The following is a 23,539-nucleotide window of genomic DNA, read 5'->3' as shown; positions in this document are numbered from 1 at the left end:
TTTGTATTTCTAGAACCATGTAATTCTCTAAAAGTTTCCTTACTTCATATTTAATTCCCCACAATCCTACTCAGCATCACCAACAGCCTTACACTGAGCTTTTCAGACTCCAATGTCGGTCAATATCAACCTGTCTCTTTGAGAGATAAAGAAATACGTAAATGTAGTGACAGAGTGGTACCAAGATCATAAAGAGAAAAATAGTGAAGACAGCGGGCAGGCAATACATTTTAAAAATCAATTAAAGAATCAATGCCATTTTCATTTTTGTCACAAAAATCCTGAGTCAGAGACAATGCTAGATCAAAAAAGTCCTGCTTTTATCGGCATTTCTGGCAATGTTAATTAAATGAAAACCCTCTGCTGATTGACAGATAAAGCCCAGGACGAGAGTAAATACTGTTAAGGATTGGGGTTTGCATTTTACTGCAGTAAGATGCCTTAATGGTGTTTTCATCCGAAGCTGCAGGCAATGGAAATGGCCGATGTCCCCAGCTTAGTGTTCGTGAAGTATGCTAAATCATTAGAGTATCATTTATGTTCAAGGACATAAACGACAGCTTCGATCCTTTACAAAGGTTGCACTGCTTTAGCGCTCAGTGTAGCTAGTCTTGTCTTGCACTTTCTGGGTGAACACCAGCAGGGGCGCTGGTTCCCAGCGGCACAGAGCAAGCCGCACCAGTGGGAAGGACCCGCCTTGCTCAAAACCTTCAGCACTCTCCCGAGATTTCCTCTCAATGAATTCCTAAGCACAGGTCAGAAATTTTTAACCCTAAGGTTTGGGGTGGGGTCATAAAGACAGGAAAATTAAAAAGCAAAGTAGAACACAATACTCTTTTTGTTTCTAAGAACGTAAGCTCATAATAGCACATAACACTGGTCCATGACAGATGACTCCTGTTTTATTACCACTGTACCAAAATTACCCACTGGACTCTACTTTCTTTTTTATTCTCTTGCCATTGTGACTCTACCCAAAGTCAAACTGTGTTTTGAAATCTCCTAGTTTTCAACAACATGAAACATTAAAGAAGTAAAAGCTGCTAGAGGACTGAATGTCTCTTATGCCAAACCCTCACCCAGGACGCCCAGGTGAAGAGTACTGTGAGCAAGCAGCGCTCCTGGGCAAGAAAGCAGGGCACACAGAAGCAAAAGTCTGCCCAGATGTAAAAACAGACCACTCGGCAGGGAGAAGCCGGCCATTCTGCTCTGAGGGGCCGACTACTGGAATGCACACACAAAATAATTTGGGGGTAACTGGAGAAAGACAGAGTATCTGAAAATGACACGATTAAAACAGCGTGCACAAGAGCTGAAGGAATAGAGTATTAAATGACCAGGCCGGGGGCAGCTCACTGCTGTAATCCCAGCCCTCTGGGAGGCCAAGGTGGAAGGATCACTTGAGGCCAGGAGTTCACAACTAGGCTGGGCAATACAGCATTTCTGAAAAATGAAAATAAAGGCTCAGCACCCATTGCTCAGTGGTTAGAGCACTGGCCACATACACCAGGGCTGGCGGGTTCGAACTCAGCCTGGGCCTGCTAAACTACAATGACAACTACAACAACAACAATAAAAAAGCCAGGCATTGTGGCGGGCACCTATAAGTGCCAGCTATTTGAGAGGCTGAGGCAAGAGAATCGCTTAAGCCCAAGACTTTGAGGTTGCTGTGAGCTGTGACACTATCACACTCTACAGAGAGTGATATAGTGAAACTCTGTCTCAAAACAAGAAAAGAAAAGAAAAAATTAAAAATAGCAGAACACGGAAAAGCAGAAAGAGGGACGGAGGGAGGGGGGTGGGGCCTTGGTGTGTGTCACACTTTATGGGGGCAAGACATGATTGCAAGAGGGACTTTACCTAACAATTGCAATCAGTGTAACCTGGCTTATTGTACCCTCAATGAATCCCCAACAATAAAAAAAAAAGAAGGGTTTAGGAGTGGGAGGAAGTATTTGTATTTACAGAAGGGCAACCTCAGGGATGCTTACAGTGGTGAAAATGTTTTGTATCTTGACTGTATCGATGTCAATATCCTGGTTGTGATATTGTAGTATGGTTTTTTAAGATGTTATAACTGAGGGAAACTGGGTAAAGTGTCTATGGGATCTCTATATTATTTCTTACAACTGTATGTGAATACTTCACAATACAAATTTTAATTTCAAAAAAAAAAATAGCAGAACACAGTGGTGAGCACCTATAGTGCCAGTGACCCAGAAGACTGAGATGGGAGGGTCACTCCAGCCCAGGAGTTTGAGGCTGTGACCCCACCGTGGTGCTCCAGCCTAGGCAACAGAGCAAGATGCTGTCTCTAAAATAGCCGGGCGTTGTGGCAGGCGCCTGTAGTCCCAGCTGCTCGGGAGGCTGAGGCAGGAGAATCACGTAAGCCCAAGAGCTGGAGGTTGCTGTGAGCCATGTGACGCCACGGCACTCTACCAAGGGCAGTAAAGTGAGACTCTGTCTCTACAAAAAAAAAAAAGATGCTGCCTCTAAAAAAACAGAAAAGAGGAAAATAAAAATAAGCAGAATGCAAAATAAGTAATTGTTTCCTGGGATAGGCAACTCATGAAACAATTACAGATAGGGTATTGGGAAAAGAAAAGATCAAGACAGAAATATAAATAAAAATGATATAAAGATAAGTCAAGTAAATATTCACATGAGCGTTGGCGCTGCTGCCGGGCGCTTCGAGAGAAGCACGGGGGCCGGCCCCCAGCTCAAAGGGAGTCTGAAAACCAGGGCAGGAGAAAGACCTTCGGCATTCCACGTGGGAGCCTGAGTGTTGCCTGGTAATTTTTCACTCTTCTGACTTTCTCCAATAGGCTAAAATATAAACAATTCAAAGGCAGAGAAAACCTGCTGTTTTTCTTTCACACTGAATACATTCAACACGTCTTGCTCAACAGGTGAGCACGAGCTTTAAACGCTGCCTTTGCAGAGACTTTGCCTTGATATAATCATACACAACACTGTCAAGGAACTTATAAAAAATACAATAAACCATTTCATAAATTAATGAATATAAACAAACTCTTATGTTGGGGATATTTCTTCTTACTCATAGCACACTGATTATTAATCAGTTACACTTGATTTTTGAAGCCTTTGCAGAAAACATTCACAATTATCTTTCCAACTTCTTGTATACTCTGCCCCTAAACTTGTCACTGTGGCAACCTGTCTTGAGATTTGTACGTTAGAAGTGAGGGGTGTGATCGTGTTATTTTCTATAAAGCAAAAACAAAAAAGCAGAACTTCACACCCCGCATATTCCAAGTGTTCCTTATCCGTGTTACATTCTAGAAAGTTATTGTCAGACCGTCACAGGAAGGAAGTAGAATCATTCAACATCCAGATTATTTTTAAATCTATTACTGGTAAGTGGTAAATTATTACATCTGTTTACTTTGCTTCTGGTCTCTATTTTTCACAATAATCACAAAGATATACCCAATGATAAATGAAAATGAATATTTGTTCTGGCAAAAAAACAAACAACTAAGATTTCCTTTTTTATCCCAGGTTTGAAAGCCAACAGTCAGGACAGATGATACCTGGGAAGCCACACCTGGGACGTGGCTCTAAAAGAATTAATTCCACAGCAGCTGAGCTGCTCTGCTGCTGCAGTTTCTCATGGTAGCTCTGCTCAAAATTGTCAAAATCTACTTCAAATAAATAAAATCGACATTCTAAAGTATGTTGAGAAAAAAGGGTGTTAAAAATATCCTCAATATCAATTTATAACAATTCATAATAATTTCTTAAAACAGATAAAGAAAATCCTCACCGTTTTAATATGTTATTAAAAAAATAAGTGGAAAATTGAAAACAGCCTTGAAGAACACACACAAAAATGAAAACAGATTCTGAGCAGAGGAATTTAGTGTTTTCACTTTCTCTTTTTTTCTATATTTTCTAATAAATACATCTATAATAAATACAAGTTATTTAAAAATCTGTCACAGTATCCTTAATTTTAAAACTAGTGTGAGACATCAGAGAAGAAAATCCAGTTTAAAAACTATGATTAATGCCCACTGTGAGAAAGCCATTGTACAGGACTGAGGCTGAGAACAATGCGAATATAGGTAAAAATCTATCAACAGCAATGCCTGCTTTCGAGGGCTTGAGACTTCTGTCAGCACCGTGATTAGACTAGAGGATAACAGTGACAACAGTGGATATAGTTTAGTCCCAGCACACCAAGTCTTTACACTAACTTGGAAATTATCCCAATTTTACAGATGAGGACTCTGGAGCTGGAGATGTGAAATTGTGTTCACAGACGTGGCTGCGTGGCCCCAAACATGGCCTCTTTTCATACCATTGTGTTGGGTAAGACTGATTAAAAGAACAACATAGATGCCAAACGAGAGATAAACTTTCAGAGAATTCCTTGACACCAGAACCAGAGACACTTCACGCTTACAGGGGCATCACCGGGGACACAAATTATTGTTTTCCAGCCGACTGCAGTCAGGCTGGTTGCCAGAGACCTGGAGGAGGAAGGGCACATAATAAAAATTGATTGTACTGATCTTAACAGGGGAGTGAAGAGTGGGACATACCGGTGTCTGATGTCAAGCTGGAGGGCAGGAACTTTCATTACCTCGCTTAAGTGGCAGTAATACCAAACAGCATTTCCAACGTAGATATGTTATACTTTCCAGGAGCTTTCAAAGCCATGGTCTCACTGATTCTTGCGAGTAAATCCATAAACATGCAGAAAAATGCTGGTTGCAATAACCAAGTGAGGAAGATTATATCGCTTGACAAAAGACACCCGTGAAGTTGATGGGAGAGCTGAAGATGGAATTCGGGGCTCTCCCATGTGGTGCCCCTGCATGTTAGAATCTGCACAGCAGACGGGTGTGGGGGGAAGCCTGTGGGGCAGCAATGCTGGGGGGCTCATTCCCAAGTCAGTCATTTCTAATGACAGAAATAAAATCAGTAACAATGAGCACACTGCATCTCCTCACTAATCCTACAGGCTGACTTTGTTATTAATAAGCAATCAACTCTTAAACTTCAGAGAAGGAAATGGAGGCTCTGAGAGTTTACGGGTTGTTCCCAAAGCCACACACTGGCTGGCGAAGGAGCTGATGCCCAATCCCCAGCGGCTGCCACATGCTGTCTCCACAAGGTCAACCTTCCCCCACCCCATACCATGACCCACGGCTCACGTTCTTTACGGAGTGATGAGTCTAAATCAGTGGTTCTCAACCTTCCTAATGTCGCAGCCCTTCAATACTGTTTCTGTGGGTTGCGACCCACAGGTTGAGAACTGCTGGTCTAAATGAACTGAGGACTAAATAAATAAATGTGTACATCCCCAGACAAAAATCATTATCAATACTTAGTCATTTAACATTTAATAAACAAGGACAGCGCTGCTGCCCAGCGGCGGAGGCACAGCACTGTGGAGACGAGCGTGCCCTCACAGCCAGGTGGGCTCAGTCACCTAGAGCCTCGGCCTTACCGGGGACCTGTGAGCCTCTGGGGTGCAGGAGTGTCACAGCCCTGTGCCCTCTCCCACCCACACATTCCTCCTTAGCTTAATGGCCGAGCCTGAAGGTGCAGCTGTTACAACTGCCTGGAAGCCTGAGTGAGTGGCTGCAGGTGCTGGGAGCAGACGATTTATGGCGGCCCTAATACACTGCCCCAAGGCAGTCTCCACTCTCCTGGCTTTCAGTTGCCTTTGCAGTGGATCGTCTGACTAGGAGACACACCTGAATGATGCTTCTTTTTCTCTGAGTGTGTTTTCTAATCCTTTAGTGTGCAGCAGAGGCAGAGTTGTCACATTCCTAAAGAGCACCAGACAAGGGCGGTTCCTGTGGCTCAGTGAGTAGACCCCATATACCGAGGGTGGCGGGTTTGAACCCGGCCCCAGCCAAACTTCAACAACAATAACAAAAAATAGCCGGGCGTTGTGGCGGGCGCCTGTAGTCCCAGCTACCCCTGGGAGGCTGAGGCAGGAGAATCGCTTAAGCCCAGGAGCTGGAGGTTGCTGTGAGCTGTGATGCCACGGCACTCTACCCAGGGCAACAAAGTGAGACGCTATCTCTAAGAAAAAAAAAAGAGTGCCTGACAAGATTTTGGGATCTGTGGACCGTCCTATTAGATCTGTCTTCAGAACAGAAAGCACAAAACTACAGCATCTATTTATACAAACCTGTCTTTCAGTATCTTCATAAAGCCTTTCATCTTCTTTTTCCTATTATTAAAAAAATAAACATAATAATCAACTATCTGCAAGGCAGATGTTGTAAAATCAATCTTTATCTCCCCATCTCTGCTTGCCTTCCTGGCGCGGTTAAGTTCTTTCTTGTGGACACGCATCCCTCAGGAGCTCTGTTCAAAGCCCTGAGCCTCACCTCACCGCCCTGTTCCTCTTGTTTCCCTTTCACTTCATTTCCCTCGTAAAGTCTTAAGCACATCTTCTTAATTATCTTTATATGAAAGACAGCACGTTATACCTGTATACCTGTTGTACCCCGACTTTTTCCACTTTGTAGACGCTCTTGGAGCTCCCAAACCTTGCTATTACCACAGCTGCATTGTTTTCCATTCCACGGGTGAAGTGTAAATTAACCAACCCCTGTTGGTGAACACTGCGTTTGTTTCTATTATTTGTTATTAATATAGTTGCCAGATATTCCTAGATATAAAAATGGTGGTTTAAAATGTGTGCACATTTCATTTTAATAGAAAAAGCAAAAACCCTTTTCCAAAAACCCTTTTCCAATTTTTACATCAAACCTATTCAGAAGCACGGACAATTGTCTGCATCTGTATTTACATAAAAATACAGTAATCGACTATAAGAAGGATGTTATAAAATACATCCTCAATCTGGATTTATTAGGCTGGAGGACAGTGTCAATCTGATTTAAAGGGAAAAGCTCCTTGTTTATTATTGGTATTTCTTTAATTGGGAATTATATGGAAGTTTCCCGAAGTTTTTGAGGATTTGTATTCTTTTCTGTCATTTCCCTGCCTCGTTTACCTTTCTTTTGGGGGACTGTCTTTGAATTGAGAAGTATGATATCTTTCTTTGTAAATTAAGAACATTTGATTTGTGTTGCAAAAATTTCCCTCCTTATTTTGGCTACCTTTCAACCTTGTGGTATTTTCCAAAGAAAAGAGTTTAATGTTTATATAGGGAAATATTATGGCCTTGGGGGTGATCACTTCTTCCAAGGCACCCTTTTGAGACTCACCAAATATTCACCTTCATTTTTAGTCTGCTTTTGGGGGCTCCCTCTCAGCCGCCTTTTTCACACCCCCCTTTCCAGGCTAGAGGTCTTCAAACAGCCCCATGCTGCCTCCACAGTCACACAATAGTTACCAAATACCTTCAAGGTTCTCAGTCAAATTCAGGATCGGTCACTCCTGTGTGACAGGTCATGTGAAAAGTGCTGAAGATGACACTGAAATGAATTAAGGCCAGACTCGTCCTTCAAACAAACTTAAATCTACCAGAGGAAAGAGTCAAGTGCACAAATGACTCTGATCAAAGCTAAGGTGTGATAAGGATGGTGTAGGAAGTTTGAACAAAACACCGGTGAAGACAGATGGAGGAAGACACATTCCCTCCTGGGGAAGGATCCAGAGAGCCTTGGGGAGGGAGTCAGCATCCGCAGGGGGCCCTGGATCTGCATGAAAGCTGAGGACACATTAGGGGACAGGGCAGTGGTGCGCAAAGCATGCTCTTCAAAGAAGAAAAAATTACCACCCAAAAATTGAAATCTGTTTTCTTCTCCCTGTCTTTATTGGATACACAAAATTACCAGAGACATTTTATATAGCCTTTTCAAAGGTAGGAAAATCTAGTAGAGGTTGGTAACTCAGAAAACCTGAGTGTCTCGCAGCACCTGCCATCCCAGGCACAGATCTTCTCCCAGACATCCCTGCAGAGCGGGCCTCAGACCGCACTGAGATCTTTCCAGGGGTAGGACATTCAGGCCACTTTGGAGAGCCCTAATTACATGATCGGTGGCCACAGTGCACTGCAACTCTTGTCTTCCACTTTACTCTGGAAAGGGATTGAAGCTTTTCAAAACCTTTGCTCATTGCTTGGCAAACTTAGCAAGTAGCGTAAGTAAAAAGTGTGGCTTAAACATAAGACATTTTATAATCAATGGGTGTGAACAAATCAAGCAGTGTGACCTGGGGGAAATTCCACTCTATGCTGACTGAGACAGTTGCGAGGCACTGGCATAATGAAACTTGTGTGTGATTTGAAATAGGTAAAAGGAAAAAAGTACACATTTCATCTTTATTATCCCACAGACAAGCTTTTCAAATTAATTAATGTTCATGACGTTCCATTTTCAAAGATGAAAAGTACTGAAGTGCGCCGAGCATCATCAGTTGCCATGACTCTCCCTTCCACACAATGAAAGTGCTCTGAGGGGGAGGAAGTGCCCCAGCAATGCACAGCCCAGTTTTTCCTCATGGTTTTGATTTCTCCCACTCCACGCCCTTGACATTCATGACACAGTCAGTGCACTTGTCCTCCACTGCCTGGGCTGGGGCGTGAGGAGGCTGATCACAACACTTGCCTTTAAGCAGTCCCTTCCCCTGGGATTTTTCAAGTGCTCAAATGGACTTGGGGCTGGACCAAGCAAGGAACGGGGAGCTTGTGCTGAGCAGGCAGAGCTCCTGCTCGGCATGACAGAACCACCCTGGGAACAGGCAGCACCGCTGGACTGAACATGGAAAACAGTCAATGGTGACTTTTATTTATATGTATGTTACAGAAAAGAAAGCAACAGGGTGGTGCCTGTGGCTCAGAGGAGTAGGGCGCCAGCCCCATATGCCAGAGGTGGCGAGTTCAAACCCAACCTCCGCCAAAAGAAAAAAAGAAGAAAGCAACAGAAACCCTTGTGATCAAACATCAGAAATGCAATGCATATTTTTTTTTTTTTTTTTGGCCAGGGCCAGGTTTGAATCCACCACCTCCGGTATATGGGGCCGGCACCCTACTCCTTTAAGCCATAGGCACCTCCCAATGCAATGCATATTTTTAAAATAACATTTACGATATGTGCTCTTACAACTTTGCAAGGTAATTAGCATTTTTTTTTTTTTTTTTGTAGACTCTGTCTCACTTTACCGCCCTCGGTAGAGTGCCCTGCGGTCAGACGACTCACAGCAACCTCCAACTCCTGGACTTACGCGATTCTCTTGCCTCAGCCTCCCCAGCAGCTGGGACTACAGGCGCCGGCCACAATGCCCAGCTATTTTTTTGTTGCAGTTTGGCCAGGGCCAGGTTTGAACCCGCTACCCTCAGTATATGGGGTCGGCGCCTTACTCACTGAGCCAGAGGCACCATCCGGTAATTAGCATTTTAATCCAGGATTGTATATTTAAAGTTTAAGCAAATTAATCATGGATAACTCAAAGCAAAACCACAAAGATTTCCTCAACTTGAACCACAGACAGCACACGGGGTGACGAGACCCAGGCTCAGCCCCTTGGGTGTCCAGTCTATCCAGGGGACACCAAGCCAGCAATAGCATTCCTAAAACTTTCAACTTAGTCCCACCGGAATGACCTATGGGTCACCTGTCACATGAATGCAGGAAGGAAATGCCCAGAGAAACTGCAGTTCACTGAGGGAAGAGAAGGGTCGTGGTGGCCCTGGCCCGGAGGGCAACCCAGCCATACTTCTTATCAACTTGTTTCTAACCATTACAGTACATGGAACACACTTGCTCCTTCTGAGCCCTCAAAAACATGGGCTAGGTGCTAGGGCCAATTACTTCAGTCCCAACAAAGTATTTCTCCATCCATGCCAGAAACAAAGATGGGGTCGCGAGGACCTGACACCTCCTGGGCATTCAGACCACTCATGACACCAGTGAACCAAGGGTGTGGGGAGGAGCAAACCTCGGAAGCTGACCTGGGGTATATCTCTCTGGGAAATGATGGCCAGCGTGGCTCACTGGGAAAAATCAAGCACAGCCTTTGGAATCATTCCAATGATGAGGTTCACTTCACTGTGTGACCCCAACAGGTCATCAGCTAAGCCCTTTGTCACACTGCCTGGACTCGTGTTTGTCAGTGCCACCCTTAGAGAGTGAATGAGGCTGATTCAGGGCAGCAAATGTGGGTGATCCAATGCCTGGCACACAGCAACACCAGTGACATCCGTCTGCTCTCTCCAGACTCTCCTGTCCTGCTCCACATCACCAATGCCTGGCCAGGAGGACCAGGCTGGCAGTGTCTGCTCCCCTTCTGTCCCAGCAGGCCAGCTTCTCAGCCTGGACGCTTCAGGATGAGCTGCTTGCTCTGCCATCACCAGTGGCAGCGTCTGCATTAAGACTGACGTCTTGATTCTCTCTGAGAAATTAAATCTGCTATGGCCAACATCACATCACTAACACACAAGGACACTCCCAGAGGCCCCCATGGACAAGCACAACCAGTCACACACAGGGGACCCGTCAACCGCCGGTCTGCACAAGGCATTCGGGTGACATGAGAAGCGCACCGTAGTCAGAAGGCAGACTCCTGTTTCCACTCAAGTTCTAAATGAAACATAAAGCACCTGTCCCTCCTCCCAGCACGAGCAAGGGGTCTTCCTGCCCCGGCTGCCTGACGTTCTGGGAATGACGTCTTTGGTTACTCCTACCCTTTTGGTTACTCCCACAGTCTCACTCTCCACCGCGCCTGCTCACCCAGATACAGACAGTCCACCGTCCACAAGAACAGCCTGGACATGAATACGATATAAGACACAAGAAGGGAGAATGAACTGTTTTGAGGTGTAGTCTCTGACTGTTTTAGACCATAAGCTCCTTTGGTGTTTTTATAAACCTGAAGGAGCTTCCTGAGGACCCAGATCCCTTCCACCAATGCCCCCTCTCAGGTCAGGTGAACGCCATGCCCTCACTCAGCTCCTGGTGTCCTCAACATCCCCAGCCCCAAGGCTGGGATGTCCCAGAGTGGATGTGAAAGAGAAGGGATCCCTCCTGAGGCTGCCCAGTCCTGAGTTTATTGATGGCTCTGGAGGGCTAGGCCTCAGAATAGGCTCAGACTGGGTCGCTCAGATTTGTTACACAACCTCCTGCCCAAGGCCAGACATTTAAAAACAAATTCTACCTTGAAAACAAGTAATAATCTAGAGACAGAAACTTGAAAACAAACTCCCAAAAATCTATCTATTTCTGAAGGGTGTATTACAGGTAAGTTTTGCTCTCCCAGCGCACACATTTCCTGTAGCTCAGTCCCGTCATCTGACAGAGCGCTGCAGATGCCTGCCCACGTGGACGCAGCATCCCAGGCGTGGGGACGGGAGCCACTTGCCCAGTGTCCCCGCTGGTGGCTGCCTCTGCAGACATGACCCTGATGGACCACAAAGCACAGCCACCTACACGTCCTCTGCTCTCCTTCACCTCCCTTGACTTCCTCCACTGAAAACTCATTGGGGAAAATGGTTTTGTGACTAGAAGCACAGTGTCAGGTGAGCAGGACAAGTCCAGGAGACATTAAAATTACCTGTGTGATTTTCTGGCATACAAGAAACTTGCTCTAAGCCACAGGCCACCCAGGAAACCACCATGCTGCTAATTCTGTGCTGATGCGTGTTCTGGAACCAACTGTGACTTTGGACTGTCACCACCAAACATGAGTGTGGTAGGTACCCCGAACCCAGGCCATTGAGCAGGAAATGAAACAGACTCACCTGGCCGCCTTCAAAACCAGGAGGGCTGTCGTAGGTTTCGTCACCTTCTTTAACTATCTCGGCTGGTATCTGGGGAGCAAATACACCAAGCTGTAAATTTAGCCTCAAGTCAACCTACATCAAAATCTTTTAAAAATCAGGGAGCTTGTGAAATGGTGTGACTTTCTAGACCTCTTCTATGGACAGCTGGAAAAGTGACCACAGGGTTCTCAAATTCAGGAGCCAACTGCTCTGTATCAAGAAATACCAACTGGCTTGATAAACCGCTGGAGAAATCGTTAGACAGACACTACAAATCCGTCCCTTGTCAAAGACATGGGGTGTCACTGCAGGTGCCTCTAGGCAGCAGGGACCAGGTGCCTTTGCAATTCCTGGCTAACTTATGGGGACCTGCCCAAGGCCTCTGTCCCCACGCCAGATGTGCCCTCCTCAGCATGGCGGTCTTCACACACCCTGTTCTCACTTCCTGGTCTTCACAACTGCTGGTGGAAGACAAGGCACTGTCCCTGCTAGTGCCCAGGAGCCAATCACCACTCTCAGGAGCATCCCCGCTAGTGCCCAGGAGCCAATCACCGCTCTCAGGAGCATCCCCGCTAGTGCCCAGGAGCCAATCACCGCTCTCAGGAGCATCCCCGCTAGTGCCCAGGAGCCAATCACCGCTCTCAGGAGCATCCCCGCTAGTGCCCAGGAGCCAATCACCGCTCTCAGGAGCATCCTCACTAGTGCCCAGGAGCCAATCACCGCTCTCACGTGCATCATGGGTCTATGACCAAGGAAAAGCCAGGCTTCTGCTACCCAAGCCTTTTGAAAATTCAGAACAAGGAAGTCTGAGTAATATCTTCTTGTTTATACATAAAAGTAATTATAATGAGTTTAACTCTGTGGGGAGTGGCCAAACCACATAAAATACAAGCTTTTCAAAAACAACATTTTCCAAAGAATAATTTAGGCGATGCTAATCACTGATACAACCGTTTATTCCACAAATACAAATGCCTGCAACTGACTGTGGACACACATGTAGCTCTCGAGAAGTTCAGAGTCTTACAGGGAAGATAGATATTAAACAATCACATGATTAGTCACAAAGCCCCAATTGTGACAGGTGCTGTGAGGAGAGGTCGCGGGGGGCAGAAAATATCATAGCATTTACCACATGAGGTGGCCAGCGAAGCCCCCTCCAGTGAGAGACGATGAACTTAAAACCTGAAGGATGAAAGGACATTACTACATGAAAAGGGAAGAGAGAGCCAGGCATGTGGGACAGAACGTGCACAGCCCTCTTGAGGGAGGAAGCACGGAGCCTCCTAGTTTCTAGGGACAGTCAGCGGAAGGACAGTAAGAGAAACAGCAGGAAGCTGAGAGGGGCTGCCGGGCAGGGCTGGGGGGCCACATGGACAGAGGGGTGGAGCGATCCCAGGGACACTGAGGAGGAGAAGCTGGAAGAGCGTGAGATGATCTGGTTATGGAAGAGTTGAAAGGGTCAATCTCAAGAATACCCCAAGTTTCTTCTTTGTCTTACTGGCTGGGTGACGGTGTCATCTGCTCACTGAGACAGGCGCAGAATCAGGCTCGGGGGCAGCAGAGCATGTTCTCACTCTGCTGAGTGACGGCACCTTAGACAAACAGGAGCCATGCTCGGAGTTCAGGGAGACTTGCACAGACACTGAAGCCAAGGTGATGTGGACTTTCTGTCATATGAGGACAAAGTCTCAGCCCAGACCCTAGTGACCCGCTATTTAGTGTCCAGATCGATGACCAGAAGCCTGAAGAGATGGGGGGCAGAAGCGGCCAGAGCACTGGAAGGGAAATCAGGGGACTTGTTTTGTGACTCTCTTGCCAAAGGAAGGGTATTTCGAGGAAAGAGAATAGTGGAGGGTGCCAACTGATGGAGACAGTCTAGTGTGGGACAACTGTGGAGCACCAAGCATGGCAGCACGGAGTTTGAGAGCAGGTCCGTGTCCTCGTGGACAGAAGCCTCAAAGGGAAGTGAGGAGAGACCACCCCTGCAGAGACGGTTGTACAGGTGAGGGGCAGACAGAGACGCTCAAAGGGCTGGGGCAGAGTCCACTCCTGTTCCTTACAAGAGAGGGGCGAAGTGGAATATACCAGAGAGGGAGGAAGAGAGAGACTGCATGACGGAGGACGCAGGGTCCTGAGCACTCGGAGAGCACAGGACACCGCGTCCGGGAGGAGGGAACGTGGGCAAGGAAGCGGGAGACGGGGCAGCTGAAGCACTGGCACACAGATGCCGAGGGCTCCCTGCCTGAGCCGTTCCTCACCCAGGACGCACTGAAAACATAATCCCAATCATTTTCAGCACTAGTTACACAGTTCAGGGAGCCTGAACCCCCCTCCAGACACCTGAATACACACTGGGTTCTCTACACCACTAAGGTGGCCACCCCTCCCTGGCTGGGGACAGGATTAGGCAGAGACACCTAGTAGGTGTCCGGATATCCTCGGAAAGACTTTTCCCACTATTTAAATAAGGCACATGTTAGGAAATGGTCTCCCTATTGCTGTCAACATTCATGGGCTTTAGTGTGTCACCCAGGACAGAGGTGACCCCTTTGTGACCCTAAGGATGGCAGGTAGATGATAAGAACCTGACATCCACCATGCCTTGCGTCCGAGCCAGCCAGCTCTGGGCCCTCACGTGACGGCGTCAAGACCTTCTGTGACACTACGTTGAACAGTTTGATGAGATTATTTCAGATTGTATATGAAACCAGCACATTGTACACCTTGATTGCACTAATGTACACAGCTATGATTTAACAATAAAAAAAAAAAGACCTTCTGTTACATGGCGTGATATGTGCTTCTTACCATTGAAGCCACTTTTTTTCAAGTTCTCTGCTCTTTATAGATAAAACACCCTCACTGATTGAGTAGCTAATTATACTTTTAATTTGTTCATTAAAGTGAATACCCCCAGGAGCTGTGTAAGCACAGCCCGCCTTGCTCTACACATTTTGGAATACCAACACTGTAAAGCCTCATTCTTTTTCTTTCTAATTAAACAATGCACAGATTACACAAATTTACACTGACCCTTCTCCTAATTAACCCAAATTATTTTGGTTTCACTTTAGCTAGTGATTTATTTTTAGCGCGTTCTCCCAAGTGAAAGGCACGAAGCCCTTGGGAATCGCAATGCAGTGCCCACTCATCTTTACCCAAGGGTCAGAGTAGAGACGGCCCCATCTGCCCCGACTCTTTGGGAGTCTCTGAAAACAAGAGAATTTCAGTAGGGTCAGAAGCGGGCTCAATATTTTGTGATTTCAGCCAATCCCACTTCTTGTGCATCACCTGGAGACCGGGATGTCCAGAGCCTGCTGACCGCCTGGGAGGGACGCAGCTGACTGCCTGGGAGGGACGCCACCCTGCTCTACGGAGGCTGAGCTGGTCATACTCAGAGTAGGCACCAGACTGGTTCCCCAGAGAAGGAGTCCGAGGTGAGAGTCCTGCAGTCACAGGCATTTGTCTACCTTTTCAAAGTTCTTACAAAAATAAATATAATCTTGTCTCTGGAAGAAAACACTGTTGTTGTTTAAAATGTAGGTCTTAAATCAGACAGAATTTTGGCATCAATGTTTTAACATCCAGAAGCCATTTTTTGCATGGATTCTAAGTACTAAAAATCATTTCCTTCACATGCAGGTATAATGATTCTGGACTACGAATAAAAGCTAGAGGAAAAACTAAAGAACTAAAGCTTCCCGGGAGGCCTGCCAACGTGCCTCCGTCATCTACAAGTAAGCTCTGCTGACGGAAGGTCGGCGGGCAGTGTGGGCAGCAAAGGGACACATTCCCTGCTACCCTATTTCCCTGAAAATAAGACATCCTCCGAAAATAAGACCTACTTACAGGAAAGATAAGACGTCCCCTGAAAATAAGACCTAGCGCGTCTTTGGGAGCACACCTTAAAATAAGACAGTGTCTTATTTTAAGGAAACAGGGTATTAAAGCCAAAGAGAAACAAGCACTTGAAACTAAATTATAAGTTCTTAAAAATAAGAACTCAAAAAAGACACAATACAGCCGGGGAGGGGGGAGGGGGGAGGGCAGGGATGAAAAATGTAACGTCAGAGACAGAGGATGACCCACGACAGACGTTCCCAGTGAGACACCTTCCCTCCAAGCAGGTCTGCCCAGAGCTCCCACTGCCACCTCCTCCCTCTGATTTCCACTGCCCTCCGTCCTGATCACAAACCACTTACTGCAGGACACATAAGCTCTGGTGACTCTGAGGCTTTACGGCTCCTAAGGCACAGGTGGCACAGGTGCATCTCATGTGACTAGAGGTGCAGCCTCCCTCACGTGGTACCTGGATCTTGATTTTTCTCATGGCACAAAGACAGCCATGAACAGAATCCCAGGAGGGTCTCATGTCAAGTCTGTGTATAAGGACGAGCCTCTAAAGTGACCAGGATCCCTGGGGTGTGAGGAGGGACCTTCCAACACATGCAGGCAGAGTAAGGGCTCTGCAGAAATTAGTGGGTCTGATGGCAGAAACACGGCGATAGATGCTAGAAGACAGAGACTCGGATGAGGAAAAGTTCAGGCTGCTCTGTGAGCACGTTAAAAAGAAAACAGTGCAAAGTGGAGCAAGAAGGGCGGAAACATCTCAAGAAAGGGCACAGGGCAAGGGACACAGGAGTTCGCCCTGCCTGGAGGGCGACACCCAGCTGCCCAGGTGCAGCGCAGTCGCCGTCCTCATCCTCTGCACAGCTGTGAGCTGCTCCCTAGCTAACCGGCAGGTATGGGAAGCTCCCGGACGCTGGAACAAAGGAAAGAGGATGGCGCAGATGAAGAGACAAGAACACAATGTTCCTTCCCCAGGGCTAAGGACAGCCACTCCTCTGTCCAGCCAAACCTGCACGGCAGGAGCTGGGTAACGCACATTGACAGGGCCGGGAAACTCTGGGTGTGCGCCGGCGTGGACTCACTGCCACAGCTCTTGTTACTGTGTGTCATCACCAGAAAGCTATGAGCTGGGCTTTGGAGGATTCCTCATTCTTGAAGTTCCTTCTTCAGTCTAGAAGGTGTGACTCCAAATTCATATGTGGATTAGTTGGGGTGTTAGGTCTGGTGACGTTTTGTCTTTACAGCCACTAGACGGGAGAAAGCGTCACACCCACAGGTGTAACAGGAAATAACGAGAGGAGACATTCAGGCTAACTCACAAAGTCAAAATCAATTACTTAGAAGCTGGAGAAAAGCACTCCAAATGCGAGGTCTGATGATAAATTTTGTGAACTCGTCTTAGAAAAAGTGCTACGTCCCTCAGTGCTGAATATCACTCCAGTCACCTTTGCAGTCCTCCCCGTGGGAAGCTCTCAGGAGAATCATGGTTCTGTGATTGGACTGTGCCTAGTCCAATCCACAGCAATTTTGGAGTTCCTGTTCCAGAATGGCCATCAGAGCTATTGTACAAGGTCTGATGATTAAATTAGCAAACTTGCCACTGTGCACTCACACTGGCCGCACTAGGCAAACGGCTCGGAAAGGTTTCACAACCTCGGTATCTCGGGGTCTCACAACTGTGTTCCTGTGGACGTGTGGCAGTGCCTTGCTGAGTTGCATGCTTTTTTGCGCCCTATGACAACAGTTCCAATGGTCATTCTAGAACAAGAGTTCCAAAATGGGCAGCACCTGTGGCTCAGTGAGTAGGGCGCTGGCCCCATATACTGAGGGTGGCAGGTTCAAACCTTGCCCCAGTGTGAAGCTGGTGAATGATGCCCCATGATCATATCAATGTACACAGCTATGATTTAATAAAAAAAAAAAAAAAACCTTGCCCCGGCAAACTGCAAGAAAAAATAGCTGGGCATTGTGGTGGGCACCTGTAGTCATAGCTACTCAGGAAGCTGAGGCAAGAGAATCACCTAACCCCAAGAGCTGGAGGTTGCTGTGAACTGTGATGCCACGGCACTCTGCAGAGGGCAACAAAGTGAGACTCTGTCTCTACAAAAAAAAAAAAAGAGTTCCGAAATTACTATGAAGGGCAGACTACGCACTGGCCTCAGTGCACAGCTTCCCAAGAGGTGCACTTAGAAAGTGACCATAGTGATATTCAGCAATAAGGTGCATAGCACTTTTTCCTAGGATGAATTTGTGAACTTAATTGTCAGACCTCATATAATCAAATAGTATATTAGTGTCAAACTGTCCTTCATTAATGGACTAGAAAGTTCTAAGGAGGTTGATGTATATAGGAATCTTCCTTCTTTCCACAGGAAAGCACTCGTGCTGACCCAGCACCTAGAGAGGTTACCCCACACACAAGCACAAGACCACCGTGTGGCTGTGCAGCAGCCCCCGACAATAGTCCTCCAGGTCAGAGCTGCCCCTTCTCTAGCGCTTAGAGACCATGCCCTGGGTCTCTGCAAACCCCACATTCCCACTCTGCAAGAAAGAAGACCCTCAGATAAACACACCCTGGCAGGGCTAAAACTATTACGTGTTTGCTCAGAAGGAAAAGGGCTCATGAACAAATAATCAGGGTTAACCAAAAGCTTAACTCCAAGACTTCTCTGAAACATTTATACTAAAGTGCACTGGAACTCTTCATGGGAGGGATATGAAAGGAGCACTTTGCGGACATGCCTGGCACCAGGACTCTGCTCAGGGCAGAGCACAGTTTGGCCTGTCTAGAGCAGTGGTTTTCACCCTACGGGCTCCACCACCCTCACGTGCTGTGGGAGGAGCTCAGGTGTGCTGTGAAAACTTTTAAAGATCTTTAATTATTTTCAAAAGATGTTCAAAGCACAGTAAGCATATCCTTTTTTTACTCTTTTTTTGACCAACATAATTTAAGTGTGTGGAGAAGGTTCACTATAGCTTCAGGTATGCCAGGAGATTTAAAGAAAGGTTGAGAAACGCTGTTCTGGACGTTTCCAAGGGAAACCTGTTCTGGAGGGCCCTAGTGTCAGAGTCACGTCACTTGGCTCTGCCTTATGTCCCCTGACCCAAGCTGAGGGGATTTTCTGGAACCATTTCTAGGGGCCAGAGAGAACCTGGGGCAGGGAGCAGGGGTGAGGCAGAGGCAGGAGGGGCTGACTAGGCCTGAGAAGAGGGTCTCCACTACCCACCTGGTCCACGGGCACCTCCACGTGCACGTCTTGGTCCTCTTTGACATCCAGAGCCTCTTGCATGTCCTTGCTGGACGTCTGTGCTTTAAACACATCACCTTCTGAGGGGAAACAACACGGACGGACTTTTCAAAACTGAAGTCCTTGTACATTCTGACCCAAACCCCAGTCACCCGACACTGGGCAAGCCCTGGCCCAGGGACCCCAGACCCCGACCATCTCACCACACCCAGGTTCTGTGGAGGTGCTCAGCTGGGCGGCCTTGTCTCAGTTCAGTGGCCTCATCTCAGCTGGGCAGCCTCATCTCAGCATGGCTACCTGCGTCTCTGCCTCCATGAGGGCCCTGGGCCCCAGACGCCCATGGACTGCTGTGCCCACACACCACAGCAGACAGTCCATGGACAAAGGACACTGAATAGCCGGCAGGTTGTGTCCAGTTAATTCAGTTAGAAATAAATAGATAGGGCTCGGCACCTGTAGCTCAGCGGCTAGGGCGCTGGCCACATACACCAGAGCTGTATGTTTGAACCCAGCCTGGGCCTGCTAAACAACGATAACTGCAACAAAAAAGTAGCCAAACATTGTGGTGGGCACCTGTAGTCCCAGCTACTTGGGAGGCTGAGGCAAGAGAATCGCTTGAGCCCAAGAGTTTGAGTTTGCTGTGAGCTGTGACGCCACAGCACTCTACCCAGGGTGACATAGTGAGATTCTGTCTCAAAAAAAAATAAATAAATAAATAAATAAAAGAAATGAATCCAAGGAACCCCACCAGAGAGCAAAATCATAGAATATATTTTAAGGAGATGCTGCTCCATTGCCTCAAAATATCTTAGTATTTAAGAGTAAGTAGGTGCTCCCAGCTACTTGGAAAGCTGAGGCAAGAGAATCATTTAAGCCCAACAGTTTGAAGTTGCTGTGAGCTGTGATGCCATGGCACTCTACCAGGGGTGGCATAGTGAGACTCTATCTCAAAAAAGGAAAAGAAGAAATAGGTGCTAAAGTGTGTATGTAGGTTACCCAACTTAATTGCTTAAAATCATTTTATTCCGCACTACAACTGAAGGCATGAACTGCTTATAAAATCTCAAGGTTCCTGGAAAGTCGCTCCTCACCCAGGTCGGAAGCAATGGGTGAAGGAGGAAGTTGCCAGCCAGTTCCTCAACCTCCAGCTGGACGTGCAGGTAGCCCCTGGCCAGCTCAGTCACCTGCTGACCTGCTCGCTCCATGCCCAAGTCAAGAGCCCTGGGTCTCCCCCAGCTCCCCTGTCCATGCCATCCTCTGTCCTTCCCCCACTGCCCAGCCCTCAGCCCCAGCAGGACCGTCCCCGGCACTGGGCTGGGGGCCCTGCCTCGGGGCTGATGGGCAAGGACAGGCAGCAACCTTCATCAGGAGCCCACATGCCTGTGTCCCTGTGATGCTTTGTCCTCCAGTGAGCAGTTTGAGGAGCTGTAGAATCTGTGACATGTCACAACAAAATAACTACATGGCCCCCTCCTCTGTGGGGGACATTGCTATGTACCCAGTGAGTGCCTGAAACCGTTGATAGCACTTAACCCCACACTGTGTCCCAGGGCTGCCCCCACATCTGCCACCTTGTGCTAATAGCCATCCTGACTTAGGACGCCCACCGCGGATGGAGACTTTGCCCCATGGGGCCACAGCTAGAATGTGAACTCCCAGCCCCATCCTGCCTCCGGGGAGAAGCCCTGGGTGAGATTTCGCCACGGTGACTGAACTTTCCGCTACCACAGACACCATGTGTCAGCCTGAGAGCCCCTCCATAGGGCTGCCAGCCCCACATCACCCCCACAGGACTGTGGGATGGGGAAGCCGGAGGGAGGAGGAGCACAAGGAGAGCCCCAGATCTGGGTCTGGGGAGCAAAAGCGGAGGCACAGGGGGTGGTGACCGGAGAGCACAGAGGAGAAAACCCAGGGTGAATCAGAGAGCAGCAGGAGCCAGGGGACAGGGCATTAAGAAAAGTGACTCCCAAGAGACCCAGGCAGCCTCTCCCACCTGGGACCCAGAGTCTGTCCTGCAGGAGGGATCAGACCTGTGAGTGAGAGCAGCCGGGAGCGCCTGGCACAGAGCCTGGAGCCCTGGGGAGCTCCCGGGAGCTCCTCCCAAGTGCTTTCATTTTAGTCATTTGTGAGGAAGTGTCTTTCAAACGTCTCAAATGGGGACACGCACCACCCACACCAGCCAGATGGCTCTCTCACGCGTGTTTTTCTCAAGAGTGATTGATTGATTGGTTTTCTTTGTCCCTGGTGCTAGAGGGGAGAGTATACTCAGTCCTGATGTAAACTATAGAGTTGATTTTCAATATTCACTCTATCTCAGAGGCCTCCTACTTAGAGAATCCCATTGTCTTCAGCTTTGGGGGTTTTGGTTTTGGTGGTTGTTTTGTTTTTTCTTTTTTGTTTCTAAAGGCAAGGTCTCACTTTGTCATCCAGGCTGGAGTGGTGCAGCAAAATCATAGCTCACTGCATGCAGCCTCCAACTCCTGGGCTCAAGCAATCCTTCTGCCTCAACCTCCCAAGTAGCTGGGACTACAGGTATGAGCCACCACACGTGGCCAACTTATTTGTTATAAAGACAGGGTTTCACGATGTTGCTCAGGCTGGTCTCCAGCTCCTGGCCTCAAGTGACCCTCAAGACTCCACCTCCCAAAGTGCTGCGATTCCAAGTGTGAGCCACCACACACGGCCAGAATTTTGTTTCTCTGCTCTGCCTCATCCTGCCTTACAAGCTGAACACTTTATTAATAAATCATATAGTTACAAATCAAGAATTTTTTTACAGTATAAAATCTGTTTTTTTTTTTTTAAAAAGCACATCCTTAACCTAGCTGCATTTTGTATGAACCACAACAGAATAAAATCTCACATCACCTGCGCCACATGGGACCACTGGTTCTGCCACTGTTTTCTTCTCTCTTTTGGCATAATAAACAGAGTCCTGTGTTTCGGATGCCATGCTGTCAGATTTTTGAGGTTCTTTTTCTTTGGAATCCACCTAAGGCACAAAACAAGAACAGACGGTGTCTGAGGGTCAGCAGCTCACTCAGCCCCCGTGTCTGTCTAGGGCCGGGGCACAGGCTCCTCGGGAGAACCACAGCGGGATGCACTTGCTCCTCCTCGAAGCCTCCTCCCGGGCAGTCTCTCTACTGGAGTCCTTTAATTCCCTTCTGTGAAGTGACAAAAACAAAACTAGGGGATCCTGCAGAGGGGAGGCAAGTGGAAGGCCCCTCTGTCCTTTAGGGACGCTCAGCACAGCCTAATAAAACTGCTGGTCATGACCATCACCAAACTCTTCCTGCTAGAACTGCCGAAAAGAGGAGAGCATCTCTGAAGAAGTTAGCCATTCGGCAGTTTCTTTGCACTACAATAGAGAGGAATTGGGGTTTTTTTAAGCTGTAGTTAATAACAAGGAAGCACAACAAGAACACAGGCCGAGATGGACACAGACATGTGCGCCTGGACTGACAGCGCAGCCTCGCCCGTGAGCCCTTTGTAAACTGAAGATGTGTTAAGTCAAAAACGTTTAACACGCCTAACCTACCAATCATAGCTTAACCCAGCCTACTTTAAACATGCTCCGAATATGTATGTTATTAGCCAACAGCTGGGCAAGTCTTCTGTCATGACGCACACCGCAGGGCCAGCTGCCCACTCACCTCTGTGCTCCGGCCACTGCTGTGCTCAGCATCCCGAGAGGATCACACAGCTTCCTTCTGACCAGGCATCACGTTCTCACCATCACCATGTCCAAACTTCGTGAGTTGGGGACTGTCTGTAATTCTTAGCACCATCCCAATTCCAGCCCAGAAACTATCTTTACAATTAACTTTTTTAGGTTTTCTTTTTTTGATTTTTGTTCTCAAGTATTTGCAAGTGAATCCAGGCTAACATATATAAATAGGTATTCCTCCTAAGCTCTGTCACTTAAGAAATGTCAAACTAAAAACACCTACCTTGTACCAGTAAAACCTTATATATGATGCAAACTACCAGGTTTTTTACCCTCACAGGAATCAAAGTATGAAAAAAGTCTTTCAGCCTTACACAAGGGCCCACGCAAAATGTTTCTACCTATTTTAAGGAGTTTTACAAGTTGAAATCTCGTCCTTAAGTACAGGAAACAAGACCTTAGCAGGACTGGCTGGTGAAACAGAAGACAGTCCGCGGTGCTTGTATCTGGGCTTCTGAAAATCTAGTTGATTCTCTTCGTCACATTCTAGCTGTGGAAAATCCATTTTCCATGCATTTCACCTCTAAGATACAGAAACATGCACAAGGGCGCCAAGAAAAAGAACGTACACACATTTTAAGAAAGGAAGAAGCTGTATTAAATGTGCTCAAGTCACTGTGACTTCCGCAATGAGCACGCTCAGCGTGACTGGGGTTCATTTTTTGTTACTGGTGGATGTTCAGTATTATGATTTTAATACAGCTTTTTCCTTTCTTAAAATGTGTATACATTTTTAGCGACCCCTGTATATATCTCTTACTATATCTGAAATAATACTCAGAGTACGAGGACAAATAACAACGACCCACCCTCGTTATGGGGGCACAAAACAGTCTGAGATAAAGCAGGGGGCACAGGGCCCCCCGAGGCCCTGCAACTGGATACGAGGGGGGCCCCATGATCAGATACGGGGGGCCCAGCCCCGCCTGCACAGTCACCAACAGTGAGAGCAGGCTTAGAGGTAGCAGGACGGCAGGGCACAGAGTGGGCACCCCA

General features: G+C 47.4%; 1 protein-coding gene across 1 annotated transcript in view; it reads right to left on the bottom strand.

The window, feature by feature from the left end:
- Positions 1-589: 589 nt before the first annotated feature.
- DCDC2C (doublecortin domain containing 2C) overlaps positions 590-23,539 on the bottom strand; it is a 73,937-nt gene continuing 50,987 nt past the window's right edge. Inside the window, exons 7-10 of the mRNA XM_053587800.1 lie at positions 21,685-21,808; positions 18,796-18,896; positions 11,696-11,764; positions 590-745 (exon numbers count right to left, since the gene is read on the bottom strand). Coding sequence (XP_053443775.1) covers positions 590-745; positions 11,696-11,764; positions 18,796-18,896; positions 21,685-21,808 — 450 coding nt within the window. The remainder of the gene's footprint in view (positions 746-11,695; positions 11,765-18,795; positions 18,897-21,684; positions 21,809-23,539) is intronic.

Source organism: Nycticebus coucang, chromosome 4 (genome assembly GCF_027406575.1).
Source record: "Nycticebus coucang isolate mNycCou1 chromosome 4, mNycCou1.pri, whole genome shotgun sequence".
In the NCBI taxonomy this organism is placed as follows: domain Eukaryota; kingdom Metazoa; phylum Chordata; class Mammalia; order Primates; family Lorisidae; genus Nycticebus; species Nycticebus coucang.
Note: the sequence above shows the minus strand (reverse complement) of the source record. Positions and strands in the feature narration are given on the sequence as shown.